Source organism: Natator depressus, chromosome 4 (assembly GCF_965152275.1).
Source record: "Natator depressus isolate rNatDep1 chromosome 4, rNatDep2.hap1, whole genome shotgun sequence".
Classification (NCBI taxonomy): domain Eukaryota; kingdom Metazoa; phylum Chordata; order Testudines; family Cheloniidae; genus Natator; species Natator depressus.
In genome coordinates, this window is record NC_134237.1 from 41,289,876 (window position 1) to 41,311,634 (window position 21,759).

The 21,759-nt window shown below is 39.3% G+C and overlaps 1 protein-coding gene across 2 annotated transcripts in view; it reads left to right on the forward strand.

Moving 5' to 3' along the window:
* The window catches only part of AFG2A (AAA ATPase AFG2A), a 305,716-nt gene that overhangs the window by 41,406 nt on the left and 242,551 nt on the right, over window positions 1–21,759 (forward strand). For both annotated transcript variants that reach the window (XM_074950826.1, XM_074950828.1), the window contains exon 10: window positions 15,898–16,052. In XM_074950826.1, coding sequence (XP_074806927.1) covers window positions 15,898–16,052 — 155 coding nt within the window. The remainder of the gene's footprint in view (window positions 1–15,897; window positions 16,053–21,759) is intronic.

The following is a 21,759-nucleotide window of genomic DNA, read 5'->3' on the forward strand; positions in this document are numbered from 1 at the left end:
CTTTCTCTATTCACTTTTTTTTTAATAGTAATTAATGCAGTAGTTGAAATTTTAAGTTACTCTTTTGAAAAGCATATTCCTTAGTGAGGGAATCATGCAGTGCCTCTGCTACAGTGACAGTACTCTTCACGATGTGCTTTGGGGAAAATTGTGTAATCCCCACACAGTGTTTTTGGACATAGCGCAATGTGCATCCCCTGTTGTATTAATCTGGATGGAATAGATGGGCTAAAGATGTTAACATAGCTCAGTCAGTGTTCAGCATTAAACAGTATTAAACAAGGTATGGGTTTGTATACAAAGACCTCAGCTTGCTTAGTGCAGTGGCAAACGCACCGTTTAAAATCCTTTTAACCAAAGATAAAAAGAAAGAAAAAGAGTAAAACCATTTGAAATGTGAAGTACTAAGTAAGGCTTTCATTTTGATAACGTCCCTTGTTCCCTTTCCCTTTAGCTGGAGAGAGTTTTTAGAAGGAAAATGTCCCTTGTTTGGCAGTCTCTTAGATGGCATTAAAAATGGTAATAACTGACCTTTTGGGGAAAAGAGAAGTGAGCTGAGACGGGCTGGAGCTGTTGTGCTGCTGGCCTTAGTCTGATCCTGTTTCCTCCCAAATGATGACTGGGATTCAGCTAGAGCCAGGAGAGGTGGGGATGTCATCTGACTCCCTTTTCCAGCCTGATCTGGTCTGGGCATATCTGAGGATCAGGATGACGATGGCCTGGGCTGCCAGGAGACAGTGTGAGTGGCAGCCATGACGGTGAAGCTTGCTCTAGTAGCTAATTTTTCTCCCCAGTTTTTCTCTTTAAGAACCCACAGAGAGACTGGTGGGCAGAATAGCCCATCCCCTCATTATTTTTCCCACCAATTATTCCTGGTTTCTCACCCACCAATTTTGGTTCACTGATTTCTGGTTTACTAGGCATGATGTTAACACAGTCCTTAAGTTATAGCAGGAAGCCTTTTTATTTGGACTAATTCAGTCTTTTTGTCTCCTTTCCCTACCTTTTCCCATCAGCATTTGTTGTTATAGGTTATTGTGACATCTTATCAACGTACACTCACTTTTTACAGTTGTGATCACAATTAGGGTAAATTGGTAAGCCCAATTGTCACACACCCCAAAACAAGGTAACGAATGTGGGTATAGAACGTCGCAGCTTGCATCAGTTCAGTTGCAACTTGATTCAGAGATTCTATGCAAAGTTGGAGTAAATGAATCTGTCTGTGACTCAATGATATATATGATATAGATTGGAGGACATGTGCTAATAATAATAATAATAGAGGCCAGGTTTTCCTGGATGTGATAGCTGACAGATTTCTTCACCAAATAATTGTTGAACCAACAAGAGGTGATGACATTTTAGATTTGTTATTGATGAGTAGTAATGACCTCATAGAAGAACTGGTTGTAGGGGACAACCTTGGTTCAATTGATCATGAGCTAATTCAGTTTAAACTAAATGGAAGGATAAACAAAAATAGATCTGCAACTAGGGTCCTTGATTTCAAAAGGGCAAACTTAAAAAATTTAAGGGAATTTAGTTAGGGAAGTGGACTGGTCTGAAGAACTCAAGGATCTGAATGTGGAGGAGGCTTGGAATTACTTTAAGTCAAAAGTTGCAGAAGCTATCTCAAGCCTGCATCCCAAGCAAGGGGAAAAAATTGCAGGGAAGGGTTTCAGACCAAGCTAGATGAGTAACAGTCTCAAACAGATTAAGAGATTAGAGAAAGAGATTAAGAGAAAGCAGAAAGCCTACAGAGAATGGAAGATAGGATGGTTCAGCAAAGAAATCTACCTCTTGGAGCTCAGAAGGTGTAGGGATAAAGTGAGAAATGCCAAAAGCCAAGCGAGTTGAACCTTGCAAAGGAATTAAAAGTAGTAAAAGCTTCTATAGCCATACAAATAAAAAGAAAATAAGGAAAACAAGGTTGGGAGATGTCCAGGTAATCTCCACGCCGGATTTTAGCATTGAGAGGAAAGAAAACAAAGTCAGAAAGGACACAGCGTTGGGTAGGAGAATGGACATAAGGAGGAAGGGCAGTGTGGATACCAGTCTAGTATGTCATACTGGCTGTAGAATGACTGTGCCTAATCGGGTACAGAATGTGAGCGAGGCCAAACAGCAAAAATTAAGATGTTTGTACACAAATGCGAGGAGCCTAGGTAACAAAATGGAGGAACTAGAGCTACTGGTGCAGGAAGTGAAACCAGATATTATAGGGATAATAGAAACATGGTGGAATAGTAGTCATGACTGGACTACAGTTATTGAAGGGTATGTGCTGTTTAGGAAAGACAGGAATAAAGATAAAGGTGGTAGAGTAGCATTGTATATCAATGATGAGGTAGAATGTAAAGAAATAAGAAGCGATGGAATGGATAAGACAGTCCGTCTGGGCAAAAATCACTTTGGGGAAGAAAACTATTAGAGCCTCCCTGAGGATAATGTTTGGGGTGTGCTACAGACCGCCGGGATCTAATTTTGATATGGATAGAGCCCTCTTTTAATGTTTTTAATGAAGTAAATACTAATGGAAACTGCGTGATCATGGGAGACTTTAACTTCCCAGATATAGACTGGAGGACGAGTGCTAGTAATAATAACAGGGCTCAGATTTTCCTAGATGTGATAGCTGATGGATTCCTTCAGCAAGTAGTTGCTGAACCGACTAGAGGGGATGCCATTTTAGATTTGGTTTTGGTGAGTAGTGAGGACCCCATAGAAGAAGTGGTTGTAGGGGACAAACTTGGTTCAAGTGATCATGAGCTAATTCAGTTCAAACTGAATGGAAGGACAAACAAAAATAGATCTGTGACTAGGGTTTTTGATTTCAAAAGGGCTGACTTTCAAAAATTAAGGAAATTAGTAAGGGAGGTGGATTGGATTGAAGAATTTATGGATCTAAAGGCAGAGGAGGCCTGGGATTACTTTAAGTCAAAGCTGCAGAAGCTATTGGAAGCCTGCATCCAAAGAAAGGGGAAAAAATTGATAGGCAGGAGTTGTAGACCAAGCTGGATGAGCAAGCATCTCAGAGAGGTGATTAAGAAAAAGCAGAAAGCATACAGGTAGTGAAAGATGGGAGGGATCAGCAAGGAAAGCTACCTTATTGAGGTCAGAACATGTAGGGATAAAGTGAGACAGGCTAAAAGTCAAGGAGAGTTGGACCTTGCAAAGGGAATTAAAACCAATAGTAAAAGGTTCTATAGCCATATAAATAAGAAGAAAACAAAGAAAGAAGAAGTGGGACCGCTAAAACACTGAGGATAGAGTGGAGGTTAAGGATAATCTAGGCATGGCCCAATATCTGAACAAATACTTTGCCTCAGTCTTTAATAAGGCTCATGAGGATTTTAGGGATAATGGTAGCATGATAAATGGGAATGAGGATATGGAGGTAGATATTACCATATCTGAGGTAGAAGCGAAACTCAAACAGCTTAATCGGACTAAATCAGGGTGCCCAGATAATCTTCATCCAAGAATATTAAAGGAACTGGCACATGAAATTGCAAGCCCATAAGCAAGAATTTTTAATGAATCTGTAAACTCAGGGGTTGTACCGTATGGTTGGAGAATTGCTAACATAGTTCCTATTTTTAAGAAAGGAAAAAAAAGTGATCCGGGTAACTACAGGCCTGTTAGTTTGACATCTGTAGTATGCAAGGTCTTGGAAAAAATTTTGAAGGAGAAAGTAGTTAAGGACATTGAGGTCAGTGGTAAATGGACAAAATACAACATGGTTTTAGAAAAGGTAGGTCATGCCAAACCAAACTGATCTCCTTCTTTGAGAAAGTAACAGATTTTTTTAGACAAAGGAAACGCAGTGGATCTAATTTACCTCAATTTCAGTAAGGCATTTGATATGGTTCCACATGAGGAATTATTAGTTAAATTGGAAAAGATGGGGATCAATATGAAAACTGAAAGGTAGATAAGGAATTGGTTAAAGGGGAGACTACAGTGGGTCCTACTGAAAGGTGAACTGTCAGGCTGGAGGGAGGTTACCAGTGGAGTTCCTCAAGGATCGGTTTTGGGACCAATCTTTATTACTGACCTTGGCACAAAAAGTGGGAGTGTGCTAATAAAGTTTGCGGATGATACAAAGCTAGGAGATATTGCCAATTTAGAGAGAGAGACCGGGATATCCTACAGGAAGATCTGGATGACCTTGTAAACTGGAGTAATAGTAATAGGATGAAATTTAATAGTGAGAAGTGTCAGATCATGCATTTAGGAATTAATAACAAGAATTTTAGTTATAAGCTGGGGATGCATCAATTAGAAGTAACGGAGGAGGAGAAGGACCTTGGAGTATTGGTTGATCATAGGATGACTATGAGCTGCCAATGTGATATGGCTGTGAAAAAAGCTAATGCGATCTTGGGATGCATTAGGCGAGGTATTTCCAGTAGAGATAAGGAGGTTTTAGTACCATTATACAAGGCACTGGTGAGACCTCACCTGGAATACTGTGTGCAGTTTTGGTCTCCCATGTTTAAGAAGGATGAATTCAAACTGGAACAGGTACAGAGAAGGGCTACCAGGATGACTCGAGGAATGGAAAACCTGTCTTATGAAAGGAGACTCAAGGAGCTTGGCTTGTCTAGCCTAACTAAAAGAAGGTTGAGGGGAGATGTGATTGCTCTCTATAAATATATCGGAGGGATAAATACCATGGAGGGAGAAGAATTATTTAAGCTCAGTACCAATGTGGACACAAGAACTAATGGATATAAACTGGTCATCGGGAAGTTTAGACTTGAAATTAGACAAAGGTTTCCAACCATCAGAGGAGTGAAGTTTTGGAATAGCCTTCCAAGGGGAGCAGTGGAGGCAAAAGACCTATCTGGCTTTAAGATTAAGCACAATAAGTTTTATGGAGGAGATGGTATGATGGGATAATAAGATTTTGGCAATTAATTGATCTTTAAATATTCATGGTAAATAGGCCCAATGGCCTGTGATGGGATGTTAGATGGGGTGTGATCTGAGTTACTACAGAGAATTCTTTCCTGGATATCTGGCTGATGAATCTTGCCCATATGCTCAGGGTTCAGCTGATCGCCATATTTGGGGTTGGGAAGGAATTTTCCTCCAGGGCAGATTGGAAGAGGCCCTGGAAGTTTTTCGCCTTCCTCTGTAGCATGGGGCCCTGGTCACTTGCTGGAGGATTCTCTGCTCCTTGAAGTCTTTAAACCATGATTTGTGGACTTCAATAGCTCAGTCATAGGTGAGAGGTTTATCGCAGGAGTGGGTGGTTGAGATTCTGTGGCCTGCATTGTGCAGGAGGTCAGACTAGATGATCATAATGGTCCCTTCTGACCTTAAAGTCTATGAATCTATGAAAGAAGAAGTAGGACCGCTAAGCATTGAGGATGGGGTGGGGATTAAAGATAATCTAGGCATGGCCCAACACCTAAACAAATATGTTTCCTCAGTTTATAATAAGGGTAATGAAGAGCCTGGGGGTAGTGGCAGGGTGGCTAATGGGAATGAGTATACGGAAGTAGAAATTACCCCATCAGAGATGGAAGTCAAATTCAAACAGCTTAATGGGACTAAACTGGGGGCCTGGATAATCTCCATCCAAGAATATTAAAGGAACTGGCAGATGAAATCACAAACCCAATCACAAAGATTTGTAATGAATCTGTAAACTTGGGGGTCGCACCGTGTGGCTAGAAAATTGCTAAAATGGTTTCTGTTTTAAAGAAGGGGGGGGGGAGAAACGTGATCCAGGAAACTACAGTTCTGTTAGTTTGACCTCAACTGTATGCATGTTCTTGGAACAAATTTTGAAACGGAAAGTAGTTAAGGGGACACAGGTAAATGGTAATTGGGGAACAAATACACCAATGGCTTTATAAAAGGTAGATCGTGCTGGACCAACCTGATCTCCTTCTTTGAGAAGATAACTGATTTTTTAGAGAAAGGAAAGGCAGTAGATCTAATTAATCTATCTGGATTTCAGTAATGCATTTGATACAGTTCCACATGGGAAACTATTAGTTAAATTGGAGAAGACGTGAGTAATATGAGAACTGAAAGGTGGATAAGGAATTGGTTAAAAGGGAGACTACAATGGTCATAGTGAAAGGTGAACTGTCAGGGTTTATGCTTGCCAAGGATTTTCCCTTGCTGAAGGAATCCTCAGTGGCCTGTTTAGGGCAACTTTGAAACAAGCAAGGCGGGCTTAACTAGGTCTAAGCATCTGGCCCCTTGTGTTGACTTCAAAATGTCTGAGCACTAATTCACTTTCCTCCCTTAAATCTCTGAAGCTCAGGTATAAGCAAATCTTTGCCTTGCTGGGATACAATATTCTGTATAGTGAGCCAGGTTGGCTTGTCCCACTTAGCATCTGTGAAATGTGTATGTATTCTGCATATTTAAAAGTCTTTTCTCCCCTCCAGTGTGGAGTGTCTGGAGCCCAAGGGATCCTCTCCACTCTCTCTTGAATTTTCCTTTCTTTGCTCCCTACCCACTTAAGACCTTCATAATGGGGTTCAACCCATCCTTCCAGCTAAAGTAGGTTAGTCACAGCAACCTTTGGAGCAACCAGTGTTGCTACTGAGTTACTACAGATATGAATTGAAATCTTCCTTCTTTCAATGGCTGCATTAGTAGCCCTCTAACCACTTGCTAGTAACTTACCAAAGAGACAAAGTACCAAATCTCAGATTGGCATCCCTTGTATAGAAGAGTGGTTTTTCTACCTCTAGGCTTCTGGGCTGAATTTATTTAGGGTTTTGAATTTGCAATCTCAATATATTACTTGTTTAAAATGACATTTCAGATTTTTGAGAAACCTCTAGTGAGGTCTTTTATTTTGTCATGGTACTTCCTGCTTTATTTCATCCACCATTTTCCTCTTATGTACCACATATCTGTAATTAATTTGAAGCATTTTGTTTTTCAACATTATATTTAATTGCACACACATTAGTCCAGTTATGTTTTTAGATCTAAATCTCTGAATTTTGGCTGACATTTCTCTGTTTAGTTCTCTTCTAATTCTGTGTCTGCAAGTTGGTTTTTCTGTTTACATACTGTAGGTAACAATAATATAGATTCCCACTGAACTGAAATGCACCAACCTCTCTGAAATTAATTTCATTTTTTTTGTCTTTCAACTCTGATTCATTGTCCAGTTTCAGATATAACTTGTACAAATGTAGGTGTGTGTGTGTGTGTGCAGGTGTGTATGTGTAACATATATTAAAAGATTTTTGAGGTGAAATCCTGGCCATATTGAAGTCTGTGGGAGCTTTGGCTTTGGTGGGGCCAGACTGTCAATGTCTGAGATAAGAATGAATTCTTCAGTAACTGGCACTGAACAGACTAACACAGCTGCTTTAAATACTCTAAATTTAAAATATCCAGAATTTAAAATGCAGCTACTTCTGAAATGTGGTGTGTAAAAAGGGTGCTATGAAGGTTCCATATTATTGACTATTGGAGATCCAGATAAAGACTCTCTTTACTTTTCAAGAGTACATTTTAACTGCCAGCATTGCAAACTCAACCTGAGATTTGAAAGTCAAGCTGGGTTCTCTTTGGCTTAATTCATCTACAGTTTTAAAAAAAAAAAAGTCTGTAGTTGGAATTTAGCTAAAAATTCTGATGATGCTCAAGCCAGAGAAGAGTCTGGCTCACACATGTATGCCTATTAGCTCTGCAGGAGTGAAAAAACTGTAACTCTGTGTATTTGTGTGTAAAATAAGCAGGTAAGATTGTGAAGCAGATCTGTCAGATAGGAATGTGGCATTTCCTTATAAACTTTTCTTAACTTCATTCTGATTTGCAGAATTTATTAGCAACAGTTACACTAAAGTTTTGCCTCTCACCCTGTCTTTGCCATTAAACTGTCAGGATAATGGGCAGCCTTTTTCTTTCTTACTGTGAACATATGGCCAACCTTAAGCAAGGTGTCTTAGACTTGAGTGGTTTGGAAATAAAGGAGCTATGGTATCGTATTTTTATTTTATTCTAGTTTTTAGTTTTGCTATAAGTTGTGGTTGTATAGTCTCATCTGGGAGCAAATTATTTCCTGTGTGCCAGAACTTTTGGAAATGCAATTCCTTCTCCTCCCCACCTTCCCCCGTTGTACCTCCCACCAGCTTCTGCTCAGTTCTGTAGACATGTTCCAGCAAATGTCAGACTATTCATGAAGGACTATAAATTGTGTACACAATCCCTACAGTAGATTAGTGCTCAGGTTAGCTGAGTGAACTTGCAATATTATGGTTACAGGGGATTTAAGGGTATTATCATTCCTGTGCAAACAGTACATAAAAGTTCTTCAGAGATTTTTCCATATAACTTTGGAAGTTAATGCAGATTATAGAATATGGTTTCAAAAGTAAAATGTGGTTTGTGCTTTTGTAATAAACACAATCTCTAAATTGGGTATGCATTTATGATTAGAGATTAAGTTAAAACCTATAACACTTTCATGTGGATATTTCTCCTCCAATGAATTTGTCATCTTAGTTGTCCACATGGTGGCATTTAAAAAAAATTCCTTGGATGATATACTTTTAAAAGATGCAAATTAAAGAATTCATCTAAACTTGTGGAATCTGTGGTGGTGTAGTCAGTTGTCCCAGCACTGTGGTCTGTGGAACACTAGCTGATGGCCACCTGGTGCTGCCTTTCCTCTTTTTGTTTCCAGCTGCTAAATTGCAGTAAAGACAGCTAAAAATGCATAAAATACTTCCTTGTTTTTTTTTTTTTTTTTTTTTCATATCAGCAAGTGCTGTAGTTGTCACATGAATGTTACATGATCACGGAATGGAGGGAAGGTGGTTGCTAGATTTGAAAATTGGATGAAAGGTTGTCTGTGTGATTGTGAATAGGAGAGAGAGTCTCACAGATACAATCTCCCTCTATTAAGATAGGTTTCAGAGTAGCAGCCGTGTTAGTCTGTATTAGCAAAAAGAAAAGGAGTACTTTTGGCACTTTAGAGACTACCAAATTTATTTGAGCATAAGCTTTCGTGAGCTACAGCTCACTTCATCGGATCTGTAGGGAAACTTCAAAATGGTAGGGAAACTTTTTTTTTTGTTTTTGTGGGGAAGTTTTGAAGTTTTTTTTTTTTTTTGAAGTTTTGTAGGGAAACTTCAAAATGGTAAAAAGAAAAGGAGTACTTGTGGCACCTTAGAGACTAACCAATTTATTTGAGCATGAGCTTTCGTGAGCTACAGCTCTCTTCATCGGATGCATACTGTGGAAACTGCAGAAGACATTATATACACAGAGACCATGAAACAATACCTCCTCCCACCCCACTCTCCTGCTGGTAATAGCTTATCTAAAGTGATCATCAAGTTGGGCCATTTCCAGCACAAATCCAGGTTTTCTCACCCTCCGCCCCCCACACACAAACTCACTCTCCTGCTGGTAATAGCCCATCCAAAGTGACCACTCTCTTCACAATGTGTATGATAATCAAGGGGGGCCATTTCCTGCACAAATCCAGGTTCTCTCACCCCCTCACAAGTCCAAGGGGATGAGAGGGGGTGAGAGAACCTGGATTTGTGCAGGAAATGGCCCCCCTTGATTATCATACACATTGTGAAGAGAGTGGTCACTTTGGATGGGCTATTACCAACAGGAGAGTGAGTTTGTGTGTGGGGGGCGGAGGGTGAGAAAACCTGGATTTGTGCTGGAAATGGCCCAACTTGATGATCACTTTAGATAAGCTATTACCAGCAGGAGAGTGGGGTGGGAGGAGGTATTGTTTCATGGTCTCTGTGTATATAATGTCTTCTGCAGTTTCCACAGTATGCATCTGATGAAGTGAGCTGTAGCTCACGAAAGCTCATGCGCAAATAAATTGGTTAGTCTCTAAGGTGCCACAAGTACTCCTTTTCTTTTTGCGAATACAGACTAACACGGCTGTTACTCTGAAACCTTTCAAAATGGTAGGGAAAGAAGAAACAATTATTTTTCAAGTTGACTTAAAATTAAAATTACTGTTGTTTGAAGCCATTCTTGGATTTGGTGAGTCTTGCCCATATGCTCAGGGTTCAGCTGATCGCCATATTTGGGGTTGGGAAGGAATTTTCCTCCAGGGCAGATTGGCAGAGGCCCTGGAGGTTTTTCGCCTTCCTCTGTAGCATGGGGCATGGGTCACTTGCTGGAGGATTCTCTGCACCTTGAAGTCTTTAAACCACGATTTGAGGACTTCAATAGCTCAGACATAGGTGAGAAGTTTGTCGCAGGAGTGGGTGGTTGAGATTCTGTGGCCTGCGTTGTGCAGGTCAGACTAGATGATCATAATGGTCCCTTCTGACCTTTAATATCTATGAATTTGGAATGTTAGAACAAGCCCAGGGGAGATGGGATAATGGAAAACTGGAAGTTAGGCAGTCAAAGGAGTAAGATAAATATACTTTGTCACATCCAGTTCCACATATATTTGTTAGGGGGCTTATTCCTTCACCCACTTACTTCCCTGGTCCTTCTCGCATGAACAGAGAGCAACAATACCCGAAGTCCAAAGGTGCAAACAATTCGATGTTTATTGGGGTGAACTTCCAGCAAGCATGATTCCAATTTCCTTCCTTAGTGTCCCCCTTCCCAGCTCTGACACCACAGAGGCTTACCTGTGTCCCTGTTCCCATTTCCCCCTTTAGCAAAACATGATTCCCATTTCCCACCCACCCACCGATTTCCTGATTGACTGCAGACTATATAGTAAAACTTGAGTTCTGCTTAGCTATACCTTAACCAATCATTTTCCTGAAATTTAACTAACCAATCCTAACATATTGTAACATGATTATTTAACCAATTATATCCCACCACCTTAATTAGTTTACACCCAGCAAAATTAATTATACAGCAGACAGAAACAATCACAGAACCAGACAGAGATTATACAAACAAACAGTGGGGAAATGGGGACTACAGTGATAGAACAAACACAGAAATGAGGATTTCACATCCCAGCTATTGATAAGTGAGTTCTTGTCAGACAGGATGCTATCAAACTAAGTTTCCTTTTACATCTTCTAGACACTTCCTTTTCTCTGGAGGCGACAGGCATTATCAGGACAGAATTGTATTCCTAACAGCCCAATAGCACCTTATTTCAGTGTGACTAGTTTGGAATGTGAGGAGGTGACCGGTCGCTTCCCAGCTTATGGCTGCCTCTGTTGCTTAGCCAAAGGCCTTAGCCTAAGAACAGGGCCTCAGACTGTCACATTAAGAGAAGGACCTTACACTGGCAGACAATGATTTTGATTCTTTCTTTTATACCTCTAACTAGCCAAGTGATAAGAATACACCTAAATTCTTAGAGTGTAGGCCTTTACAGACAGGCCTGAATATCTATATCCTAACAATATTGTGTATACTCAGTCTGTCAAACCTATAGTACGCATGTGTTGGGTGTTCATGTCGTGCATAATTTCTGTTTTCTGTGTTAGTGTGTAATAAGCGTAGACTCTGACAAAATTTAGCTATATGGAAGTAATAATTCTTACACTTGTCTACGTGCAATCGTAATGTAATGTGCAGACATCTAACCATAGCTATGAACCAGAATACCTTAAGGGTAAACAATGCTACTTGCATCATAGTTTGTAAGGGATGGAAAAGAAAGCAGCTGTACTATGACAAATTGTACAACCCGCTTGTTTCCTCTGTCCTTAGAGACAGGATGAATTTGTGAGGGAGAACACACAATGCTGGGGAGTGGAACAAACTGTTTGTTTTTTTCCATTGTTTTTTATGATGAATATCATACACTCATGTTTTTTGTTTTAGTTTATTTCAGAGTTTTCCATTTATGCCGAGCTTGAGAAGCAGTGTTCTTCTCCATGGAATATACTCTTTATGTCCCCCTAGTTAAGTCCCTACTGTGCATAGAGTACAGTGCTGTGGACCAATCCTACAACCCTTATTCAAAATAGGTATCTCTTACTTATGCAAGTAGTCCTGTTAACTACCTGGAAAACTAACTCAATTTTGTTGTGTTTTTATTTTTTGTTATTTCAGCAGGACTACTCACATGAGTAAGGGTTACGGGTCTATGAGCGGGCTGCAGGAATGGCACCTAATTAGTCAGAATTAATAAAATCTGACTACTCATTAATCCACTGAAAGTTGATGATGTCTGAATAGGGTCAAGTCAAATTGATACATAAATGTGCTCTCAGAGCCAGTTTACAATACAGGATTATATCTATATCTATCTATATATATATATTTGACTCAAAACAGGTGAGACCAGCGGTTCTCAAACTGTGGGTCGGGACCCCATTTTAATGGGTTTGCCTGGGCTGGCTTAGGTTTACTGGGGCATGGGGCCAAAGCCCAACCCCTCTGTCTGGGGTTGAAGCCTGAGGGCTTAAGCCTTGGGAAGTGGGGCTGAGATTATAGGCCCCCTGCCTGGGGCCGAAGCCCTTGGGCTTTGGCTCCTCTCCCCCCGACACTCCCCCGGGCACTGGGGCTTTGGCCCCCCCCCACCTGGGGTGGCAGGGCTTGGGCAGGCTCAGGCTTCGGTCCACCATCCTGGAGTTGTATAGTAATTTTTTTGTCAGAATGGGGTCGCGGTACAATGAAGTTTGAGAACCCCTGGGCTAGACAAATCCTATGAAGAGGCTCATCTGCAGAGACCAAATGGGTCTTTCGGATGAGCAAATATTGAATAAAAAAGAACAGGAGTACTTGTGGCACCTTAGAGACAAACAAATTTATTAGAGCATAAGCTTTCGTGGGCTACAGCCCACTTCATCGGATGCATAGAATGAAACATACAGTAAGAAGATAGATAGATATATACATACAGAGAAGGTGGAAGTTGCCATACAAATGGTAAGAGGCTAATTAATTAAGATGAGCTATTATGAGCAGGAGAAAAAAACTTTTGTAGTGATAATCAAGATGGTCCATTTAGACAGCTGACAAGAAGGTATGAGGATACTTAACATAGGGAAATAGATTCAATATGTGTAATGGCCCAGCCACTCCCAGTCTCTATTCAAACCCAAGTTAATGGTATCTAGTTTGCATATTAAATATTGAATGTTGTTCACTATTTTCTGGGATACAGTATTTAAAATTGCATGGATTAAGAGTTCAAAACTTTATATCTCCATAGCAAGAAACTTGCGGGTACCACTGTGGGGGTATTTTGCAAAAAAATTTCTAGCAGTGTATATTACCTTAGATTTCCTTACTTTAAATGCATGTTTTCCATGACTCAAAGTTGGGATGTGTTTTTTTTCAGTCCTGGAAGGCCATTCACTGTATTCTTCCCTAGTTAATAAGTCTCTTTCTCTTCTCCCCATCCCACCCACTTTGGGTAGGAGTCAGTGGGAAGGGCAGGAAAGAATGATTATGATAACAAGAGGAAACAGGAAGACTCATGCTCTCATTTTCAATCTGTTTTTTATTATTGTTTAAATGTAAAACATTGTTTCAATTAAATATTGACCTGCATGTTGGCAGGTACACACGCATGCTTTAATGAATTCAGGCTTTGTTTGGAGAGCTGTGAGCTTTTTCTCCCTGTTCTGGATCAGAGCTGCTGCATTTCAAACACACTACTGCTCAATGAAACTTCACTCCGGTATGGTTAACAGCACGGGCAGAGCTTGACTTTACACTGGCAGTGGCCATACAGAAGAATGGTGTCCCCTTTGGACATTTTTATGTTATGACTAAAAATTGAGTTATCCCTTTAAAAATGAAAAAGATAGCTGTGATATAGTTACAAACTTCATCAAATGGGCTTTTGTGGTAAAATGTGTAGCTGATGGAAAGGATATTTATAAATGAAGAAGAGAGATCTGGATCAATTATTTCCTTTCTTTTATGACATAACTTTCTCTGAAGCCGTGATTTATTCATTTATTTTAAATCACTGATGCCTTGTGAATAGTCATCGTAAATGCTTAGGATCAAATGCAAAACATAGGATTAAAAAACTGAAACTAAAACAAAAACTCATCAATCGTATAACTGCAATAACATAGTGTGATTAATCTATTTGGTGGTGGTTGGCTGTTTTTTTGCTTGCACACATGGCTGTGAAATTACAAATTTGTGTGATTGACATGATGTCCTGTTATGTAATAGTTCTTTTTAAAAATAATAATAGAAGAAGAGATAAAAAGGAAAAAGAAACAAACACAAACAAACAAAACAAAAAACCCTTCTGAAATTCTTTTAGTGATGTTGAAGTGAGTCAGTAGCATTTTTCACTTCTCTTCTGGCAACTAGCTTTGCAATTTCCTATTTGACCTCACGGAATGTTTTTATTTATGTATCCTGTTAGTTCTAAATGTTCCACATTTGGGTAAAACCTGAACTACAAACATTTTTTATTGTATTAAAGAGCTTGTGTATTGAACGCAGGTGTTCATGCTCTGTAATAATTGGCAGTTCAATAAAGATACACCAGCTGTACTGATCCACAGGGGAGATATTAGATCTATTCACACATTACATATGTTGTAGGAAATTTAGAATTCCTGTAATTGTCAGAAATCTTGTATGTCCAAGTTCATAAGTGCTCCCATAGAAAATATACAGTGATCCTCTGATAGTAAAGCCATTTTTATTTTAGAAACACCTTATCCCTTATCATTATTGTGTTTTCTTGCAGCATTAATTGACATTTTGTTCAGTTAAGCATAGAAATTTTTTTTAAATATTTGTATCTGTTTGCTTGGCTCATTTATGTCAAACTGGTACCACATATTTTTGTAAGCTACATCAGTTAAATTCTATTACCTTCAAGATTTATTTTAATACAGTAAAATTTATAGTATATAAATCAAGTTTGGAAATAGAGGCAGGAAGAACAAAATGGGAGTAAAGCTTGAAAGAAACAAACTGAAGGGTAAGGAAAGCCAAGGTGCTTTTGGGTAGCAACGTGTCCCTTCACAGGAAAAGGAGTTGATAGTCCCTCTCCATATGGAATGGTGAGATCCCCTATAGAATAGTGTTTAGTTCTGGGTACTACTGCTACTTGGCATATGCTCAGCTTGCCTCAGGTGGCACGTGACCAGGATTCATCACCGAATTTAGATCATTGGCTTCCTTGGCCTGGGCCAGGTACTGATGGGGAGTAGGACGTGAAGGCTGATCCATGCCCCTGTGGGTGCTTCTGTACCCAGAAAGATATTGATAAATCAGAAAAGGGGGGAAAACAGAGCTTCTGAGTTATAGGGAAAGACTGTCGGAATGCTGTATGAATGGTTTGGCTAAACAGAGGGGAAGCAGGGAAGCTATAAGTGTTTGTTTGAAAGGTGTGAACGTGGTGGAGGGAGAGGCATTATTCATGGTAGTTCAAGACAATATGAAGAATCATGTGGAAAATGGGTTGAACATGAAGAAAAACCTCCTAATGCTGTAGTTTTATTAGACAGTGAAAGCTCTCAGTGAAAGTAGCAGAAATCTCATCATTTTAAATCCTATTAAAGTAGATTAGGCAAAGAGAGCACTTGGGGCCCAATCCTGTATTGGCAGGAGAACAGACAAGGCAGCCAATCTTACATGAATTGGTGGTTCCTGTATAATGTTTGCTAGATATTTGTATTTTTTCTCATTATAAAATGGCTATAAAAATTATCTAAACTAGTTTTTCTTGTCACCTTCCCTATCCACCCTATAATGGTTTTCCTGGGAATTATGGCTATTTCAGTCTCTCTCTTGGAGCTGATCTGTTCTATGTGTATATGTGGTCATAAAATCCCCTTTCCCCTTCATCAGAAATATCTGTTGTGTTCTCTGAACTAGCCAGAGCCTGACGTTGGTACGTTCTGTTTGAAGATAATTTCCTTGCCAATGCTGCAATCTTTTGTGCATGTATGTGTTGTACGTTCTGTATTTGTGGGAAACAGGATGAAGTCAACATGTGTTTGGTTTTCTTTGTAGGTTTGTATGCTTTGCGGAGAACACTGGGAGAACAAGCTAACCTGTTAGACAGCGAGGTGGCTGAGTCAGTGATGATTACTCTGAATGACTTCCTGCAGGGGATGAATGATGTCAGGCCCAGCGCCATGAGAGAGGTGGCTATTGATGTGCCAAAAGTAAGTCATGTTCCACAGAACACTAGAAACATTGTTAAAGCTAAATGCTGTAAAGTCATAGTGAGACTTCGAAGAGCCCTGTCTGCAAAGGTTCATTTTAGAAAATAGAGGTCTCCAATAAATGTTATGCATCATTTTTTTTTTGACATGTCAGATTTGGTTTTTTTGTTTGTATTTGTTCAGCATGAAAAGTAGGCACTGCAGGAGGACCCGTGTCTCTTGTTGACTGTATACTCTGTTCTCAAGATTTGAATAGGTTAATTGATTAAAAGCCTAAAAATGTAAGCTTGAAACAGGCACTGACTAGGTCTGTACATCGGAGCCACTAGTATTGCAGCAACCAATTCAATTAGAAACAAAGCATTGGCATTTGCCACCAAAATATATTGAAACAAGGCTATGAAAAGGTTTGTGTAACTGTATGGAGCATAGCTGATAAATTGTCTAGTTCAACAAGATCTGAATCACTGAAAGCATAGGGACAAATTCTGCCGACACTCATACTTCTGCAATCTCACTGGCTTCAGCAAGATTGCAGAGGTTTAATTAAGAGCAGAATTTGACCTCCTGTGTGGGTCATTACTGGTCAGCAGTGATCAATTCTGAAGTGATCACTTTGCCTGCACAACTGTGTGTGAATATGCTACTCGTTCATCTGAAAAATTTAGTTACTTTTTGGAAAAGATATACATCTATCACCTCCTGTCACAAATTTTTCAACTTACATTGAAAAGAGTGGACTGCAAGCCTTTCAAGGCCAAGGATTATCTGAGATAACCAGATAAGTATTCTACAATGTTCTAATAAGCCCTGTGTTGTTTGAGACAAACAATATGTGCCTAAAAAACTAAAACAAAAACCCCAAAACCAAATTACTTAACTCTGATAATCAAAATATTTGTAGGCATTAACTTGTCTACTCGCTTCTAGGGGAAGGTGGTGTGTGAATGGATGGATAAACGGAAATGTGCGATACATATCCCTCCTATCTTGTTAATATTGGCAAAATGAATATTTGTGCTTTATATTAAGAAAATTCCAGAAAAAGGGGGGCATATAAATCAACTCCAAGTCAAAAAATTTAAACTAAAAGCAAGTTATTAAGCATCATTTCACATAGATGAATCAACAGGGAATTCAATCACATAGTAGGTGGTTATTTCCAAACTATGGGAATAAGTAGTCAGAAGAGTGAATGGTACACTTCATTTAGTAGCCTGTTCGTGTATTCTGCACTATGGGCCAAACCTGGCTTTGTTATGCTATTGAAGTCAGTGGAATTACTCTGCATTTACAGTAGAGATATTCAGGATTAATACGTCTGAAATCAAGAATAGAATCTGGCCCTGTCTATTTCACTTACATATACCTAAATGGCTCCCGTTACCATACTAATATCTGAATGCCTCAGAATGTATTTATCCTCATAATACTGTGAGTTAAGGAGGTACTATTATCCCCATTTTACAGCTGGATAACTGAAGCACAGAGACAGAGTAAATGATGTGCCCACGGTCACACAGGAAGTCTGTGGCATAACGGGGAATTGAACCCAGGTCTCCTGTGTCCCAAGCTAGTGGCCTAACCACTAGAGTCTAAATTGTCGTTCTTCTCAGTGCCTTCCTCCTTATGTCTCAGTCCCTTTTTCCACAACTTTAGTCATCAAACGGCTATTTAAAAACATTTCTGTATTGAAATGAGTACACAAAAAGTGTTGTACACTAGCAGGACTTGGGCTTTTACAGATATAGGCCTTGTTCTGTCAAGACTTAAGCACATGCTTAACTTCATTGATTTTATTGGGACTCCTTGTGCGTGCAATATTTTAGAATACTTTTGAAACATACATTCTGATTTTTAGCTAGATCTCAATCTCATATTGCAAGCACAGTCTTGCTTTTGCATTAAAGGGGATGAAAAATTGCATGTCCAATTAATTGCACTTACACTTGCACCTGTTTGGATACTTAAGTACTTGATTGTGAGTGCAAACCAGGTACTTGCCAACTAAATGGGTTCAGTTGCAGAGTCATTTGGGGCCCATGATCTTGTGCCAGCAATATTCTAGGCTATTTATGCCCTAGCATACTTTACTATTTGGGGTCATGATGTATGATTGTCCAGTCTTGGAACATCTGTTGGGAAACCTCTGGAATTACTTGTTCGTCACAAGAACTGGAACCAACATTAGTTATAAATACAATAAGAAGTTCTTCTTTTTATTCCCCCTTCACCTCCTTTCAATACAATATTTACAGTTCATGGACTTGGGCCATTTTTCCATCCAGCACTTTATTAGCTGGCTTGAGGCCATGGTGCACTGTGATATGTTACTTATGTGCTCTGTAGTAATTTACACCAGTGGAAAGTGCTTTCTTGCACTAAGCTTATTATGTTCATATCATATTGTAAAAATTATGGTTTAAACAAAAAAATCCTAATGGAAACCAAATAGGCTTAATAATAAGTAGTTCATTCCTGCAATTAGAGTCCTATAACTTCAGTTCTCTTTTTTCTAGCTAGTGCATGTGCTAATGTTGCAGCATGTTTAGTTATCTTAAAGTGATTAATCTTCAGATACTTTTACCTGCTTATTTCTGTGAGGATAGGCTTCTTCTACATGCCCCCCCCCTCCCCCCCCCCCCCCCAAAAAAAAAAAAAGCTATCTGAGTAGACAGGTAATCATGTGTGTTACTTTCTTGGTAAATAAGGGATTAAATTCCTTTTTTTGAAAAGTGTTTCGAAGTTTGACATTAATTCTGTTTGTCATCTAAAAAACCCTTGCTAAAAATACATTAAAGCATGAAATAAATGACCAACCACAGGAAACTTTCCAATAGGAGACAATAGCTTGGGTAGGGACTGTATTACTCCATTAACTGTTCATTTTTTTTAAAAGATATATTATTACAAGGGTCAAACACGTGCATAGATGCAACTTTTGGGCTATACAGTGAGTTAGCATTGAAATCAAATACAGCCTTAAGAAAACTGAGAGGCACGTTCATTATGTTAGGTTAACATTTTTCAGTTTAAAATTGGCTGTTTTTCATGTTAGGGCTGTTTAAAGTAGCCCTATGAAAGCAAATGGGAAAAGACATAGCAAAAATGGGGTAACCTACTATATTTTAAACTATGAATAAATGCAATTTGATAAAAGACTCGTTCCTGCTTTGGTTTTGTGCCGATACCATTCTCTCTTTGCTACCCTTGTATTTTCCTGAAAGTGTAACATCCTCTTTCCACCACTTAAGATAAATAATGCTCTGTTTTATCATGAAATCTGCAGAGACGTTAGTCAAAATATGCAGGATTTTTCTCTAAAATCTGCACCATTTTGAGCAGGGTGGTGAGTGGGAGGTTTTTCTTGTCCTAATTAGCTCTAAATTTTTTAATCTTAAATTTCAGAGAGAATTGTAGGAGGGTTATTATATGTAGTATTTTATTGAACTGAATTGCTCTGGTTGTGCTAATTTTTAATAGAAAATCAGCAAAAGCCACACAGCTGTGCCTACGCCATTTTACTTGTTGCACAGTATACAACACATTTCCCTTACCTTGTAAGAGCAGTATCGATCATCTGCATTATTTGAATGAGGAAGATTATCAGATGCAATACTTAGTTTTGCTATTCAGAACATACCCAATTTATTGATGGGGAAAGCAGTCAGATTAAGTGAGTTTTTGGAGAGGGATTTATTGGATAGTGAGCTTGGTTGGAGGACAGAAGAGGAAAGGAGTGTCCAGGTGTAGAGGTGGCACATTACAGTCCACTTCCTGGTGTACTATATATTTGCATTCCCTTGGCGCTCCATGTATGCAGTGAGTGCTATGCGGTGTGTTTGTGTGTGGGGAGAATGCAAAATGTTTGTATGTTGACTGCAAGAATCTGAGTGTCCTGTACTCCTTCATTTTAACGGAACTTCTCTTGAACTTCATTACATGTAACCTCTTTGGAAGACTGCTCTTGTGTGTCAGGGACTTGGAGATGGGGGGTGCATGTTATGCATCAGGAAGTTAGTTCTGTGCTTCAGTGGTTTGGGAAGTTCTGCTATAGTAGCCATTCCTCCCTCTTCTATGGTTTTTTTTTTTTTTTAGGATTCTCTGTGGAGACCTGAGGGTTTTCCCTGCCTGTTTTTTGTCCTATTGTAATTCAGCACACTGAGACTTACACCTTTCTAGCCAAAAAGTTCTAGATGAGACATCCTTTGGTGCATCTCTACTTTGTTTCTTTATTACTTGCTGCTTCATAACTGTCTAGGGAGTTACAGTTCTGCTTCACGTTCTCAGCCCTGCTGACTTGGAGAGTTAAATATTTAGTGCCAGGAATGAAACCTAGGTGTCCTACATTGCAGAGCGGAGCACTATCACTATCCCTCTGAGCTTACCCCTGAGGGAATTCTGTGCCAAAAAATTTAATTAGTTAGGCTGAGACCCAATCAGATTATGAAAAGTCCCTAGTAATAAAAAGTAGCAAATGAAGCAGTCTCAGTGTCATAGACTCTGCATTATAGAAATTCTAGATAAACAAGTTAGCTAAACATTTAACCCTGCATGCTATGTTAGTATGAAAACTCATACTCCTCTTTCTACCTACCTACCTACCTTACAGTGCAGTTTCGAGGAATCAAACATTAGCTTTCCTTCCTAGCATCAAGTTCCAAAAGGGAACTTATCTAGAGAGAGTCTTCAGGTTTTTCCACACCTGTGTTTCTCAAAGGCCGCCCTTTACCTCTCTAATTTCTCCTTTTTCATGTGCACCTTGTCTTGATGGTAAATGGCATACCGCAGTGGAACAGACACAGCGTGTTTGCAGAGTTATTTGAACGGTGCTTCAGGGTACTTTTGTCATAAGTGTCCTTTCTCTGAATTTTTTTAGGTGTGCAAGGTATCACAAAACTCATTTTGCTTGTTGCTTCTGAAAATTTTAGTAAATTCCTGGTAACGTATTCCACGGTAAAAGTTTTTTCCTCTGCATGACACACAAGGTTTCTGTTACAATCTCCTGTGTCCAGCTGTCTCCACTAGAAAGAATCATAGAATATCAGGGTTGGAAGGGACTTCAGGAGGTCATCTAGTCCAACCCCCTGCTCAAAGCAGGACCAGTACCCAATTTTTGCCCCAGATCCCTAAATGGCCCCCTCAAGGATTGAACTCACAACCCTGGGTTTAACAACCCTGGGTTTAGCAGGCCAATGCTCAAACCACTGAGCTATCCCTCCCCCCGGAACATTACTGCTGGAACAACCAGTCCATCTTTTACTGATGTGAATTAATATAATAAAATAATATGGTTCTGAAAATTAAGGTAGTCTATTTGTCTATTCTCCTTCCCTAGGAAAAGTATGCTGCTGTTACTATTTCACTGTCAAGTTAATTTGGAAATTTAGAAATTTTGTTTTATGTAATGTATATGTCTTTTAAGAGAAGTGTTTTCCAGCAGTCTTAAGAAGCTACAGAAAACATCTTTCCTGTCTCTTTACTAAAACATATTGTACTGTAGATTATTTTTTCTTTTTATTTATTTCTGTTAAAGTTAAGGAGACATACTAAGACCTGGTCTTAAGAATTTGTATCTTTGCTTCATGCTAACTAAGACTCTGTAAATGTGTCCGTCTCTTATTTTGAGGAATTAATTGTCATGCAGTTTTTCAAGTTACTGTCTTCTGCTTCATTCACTATCTTCAGTAACTCAGTTATTTCCCCC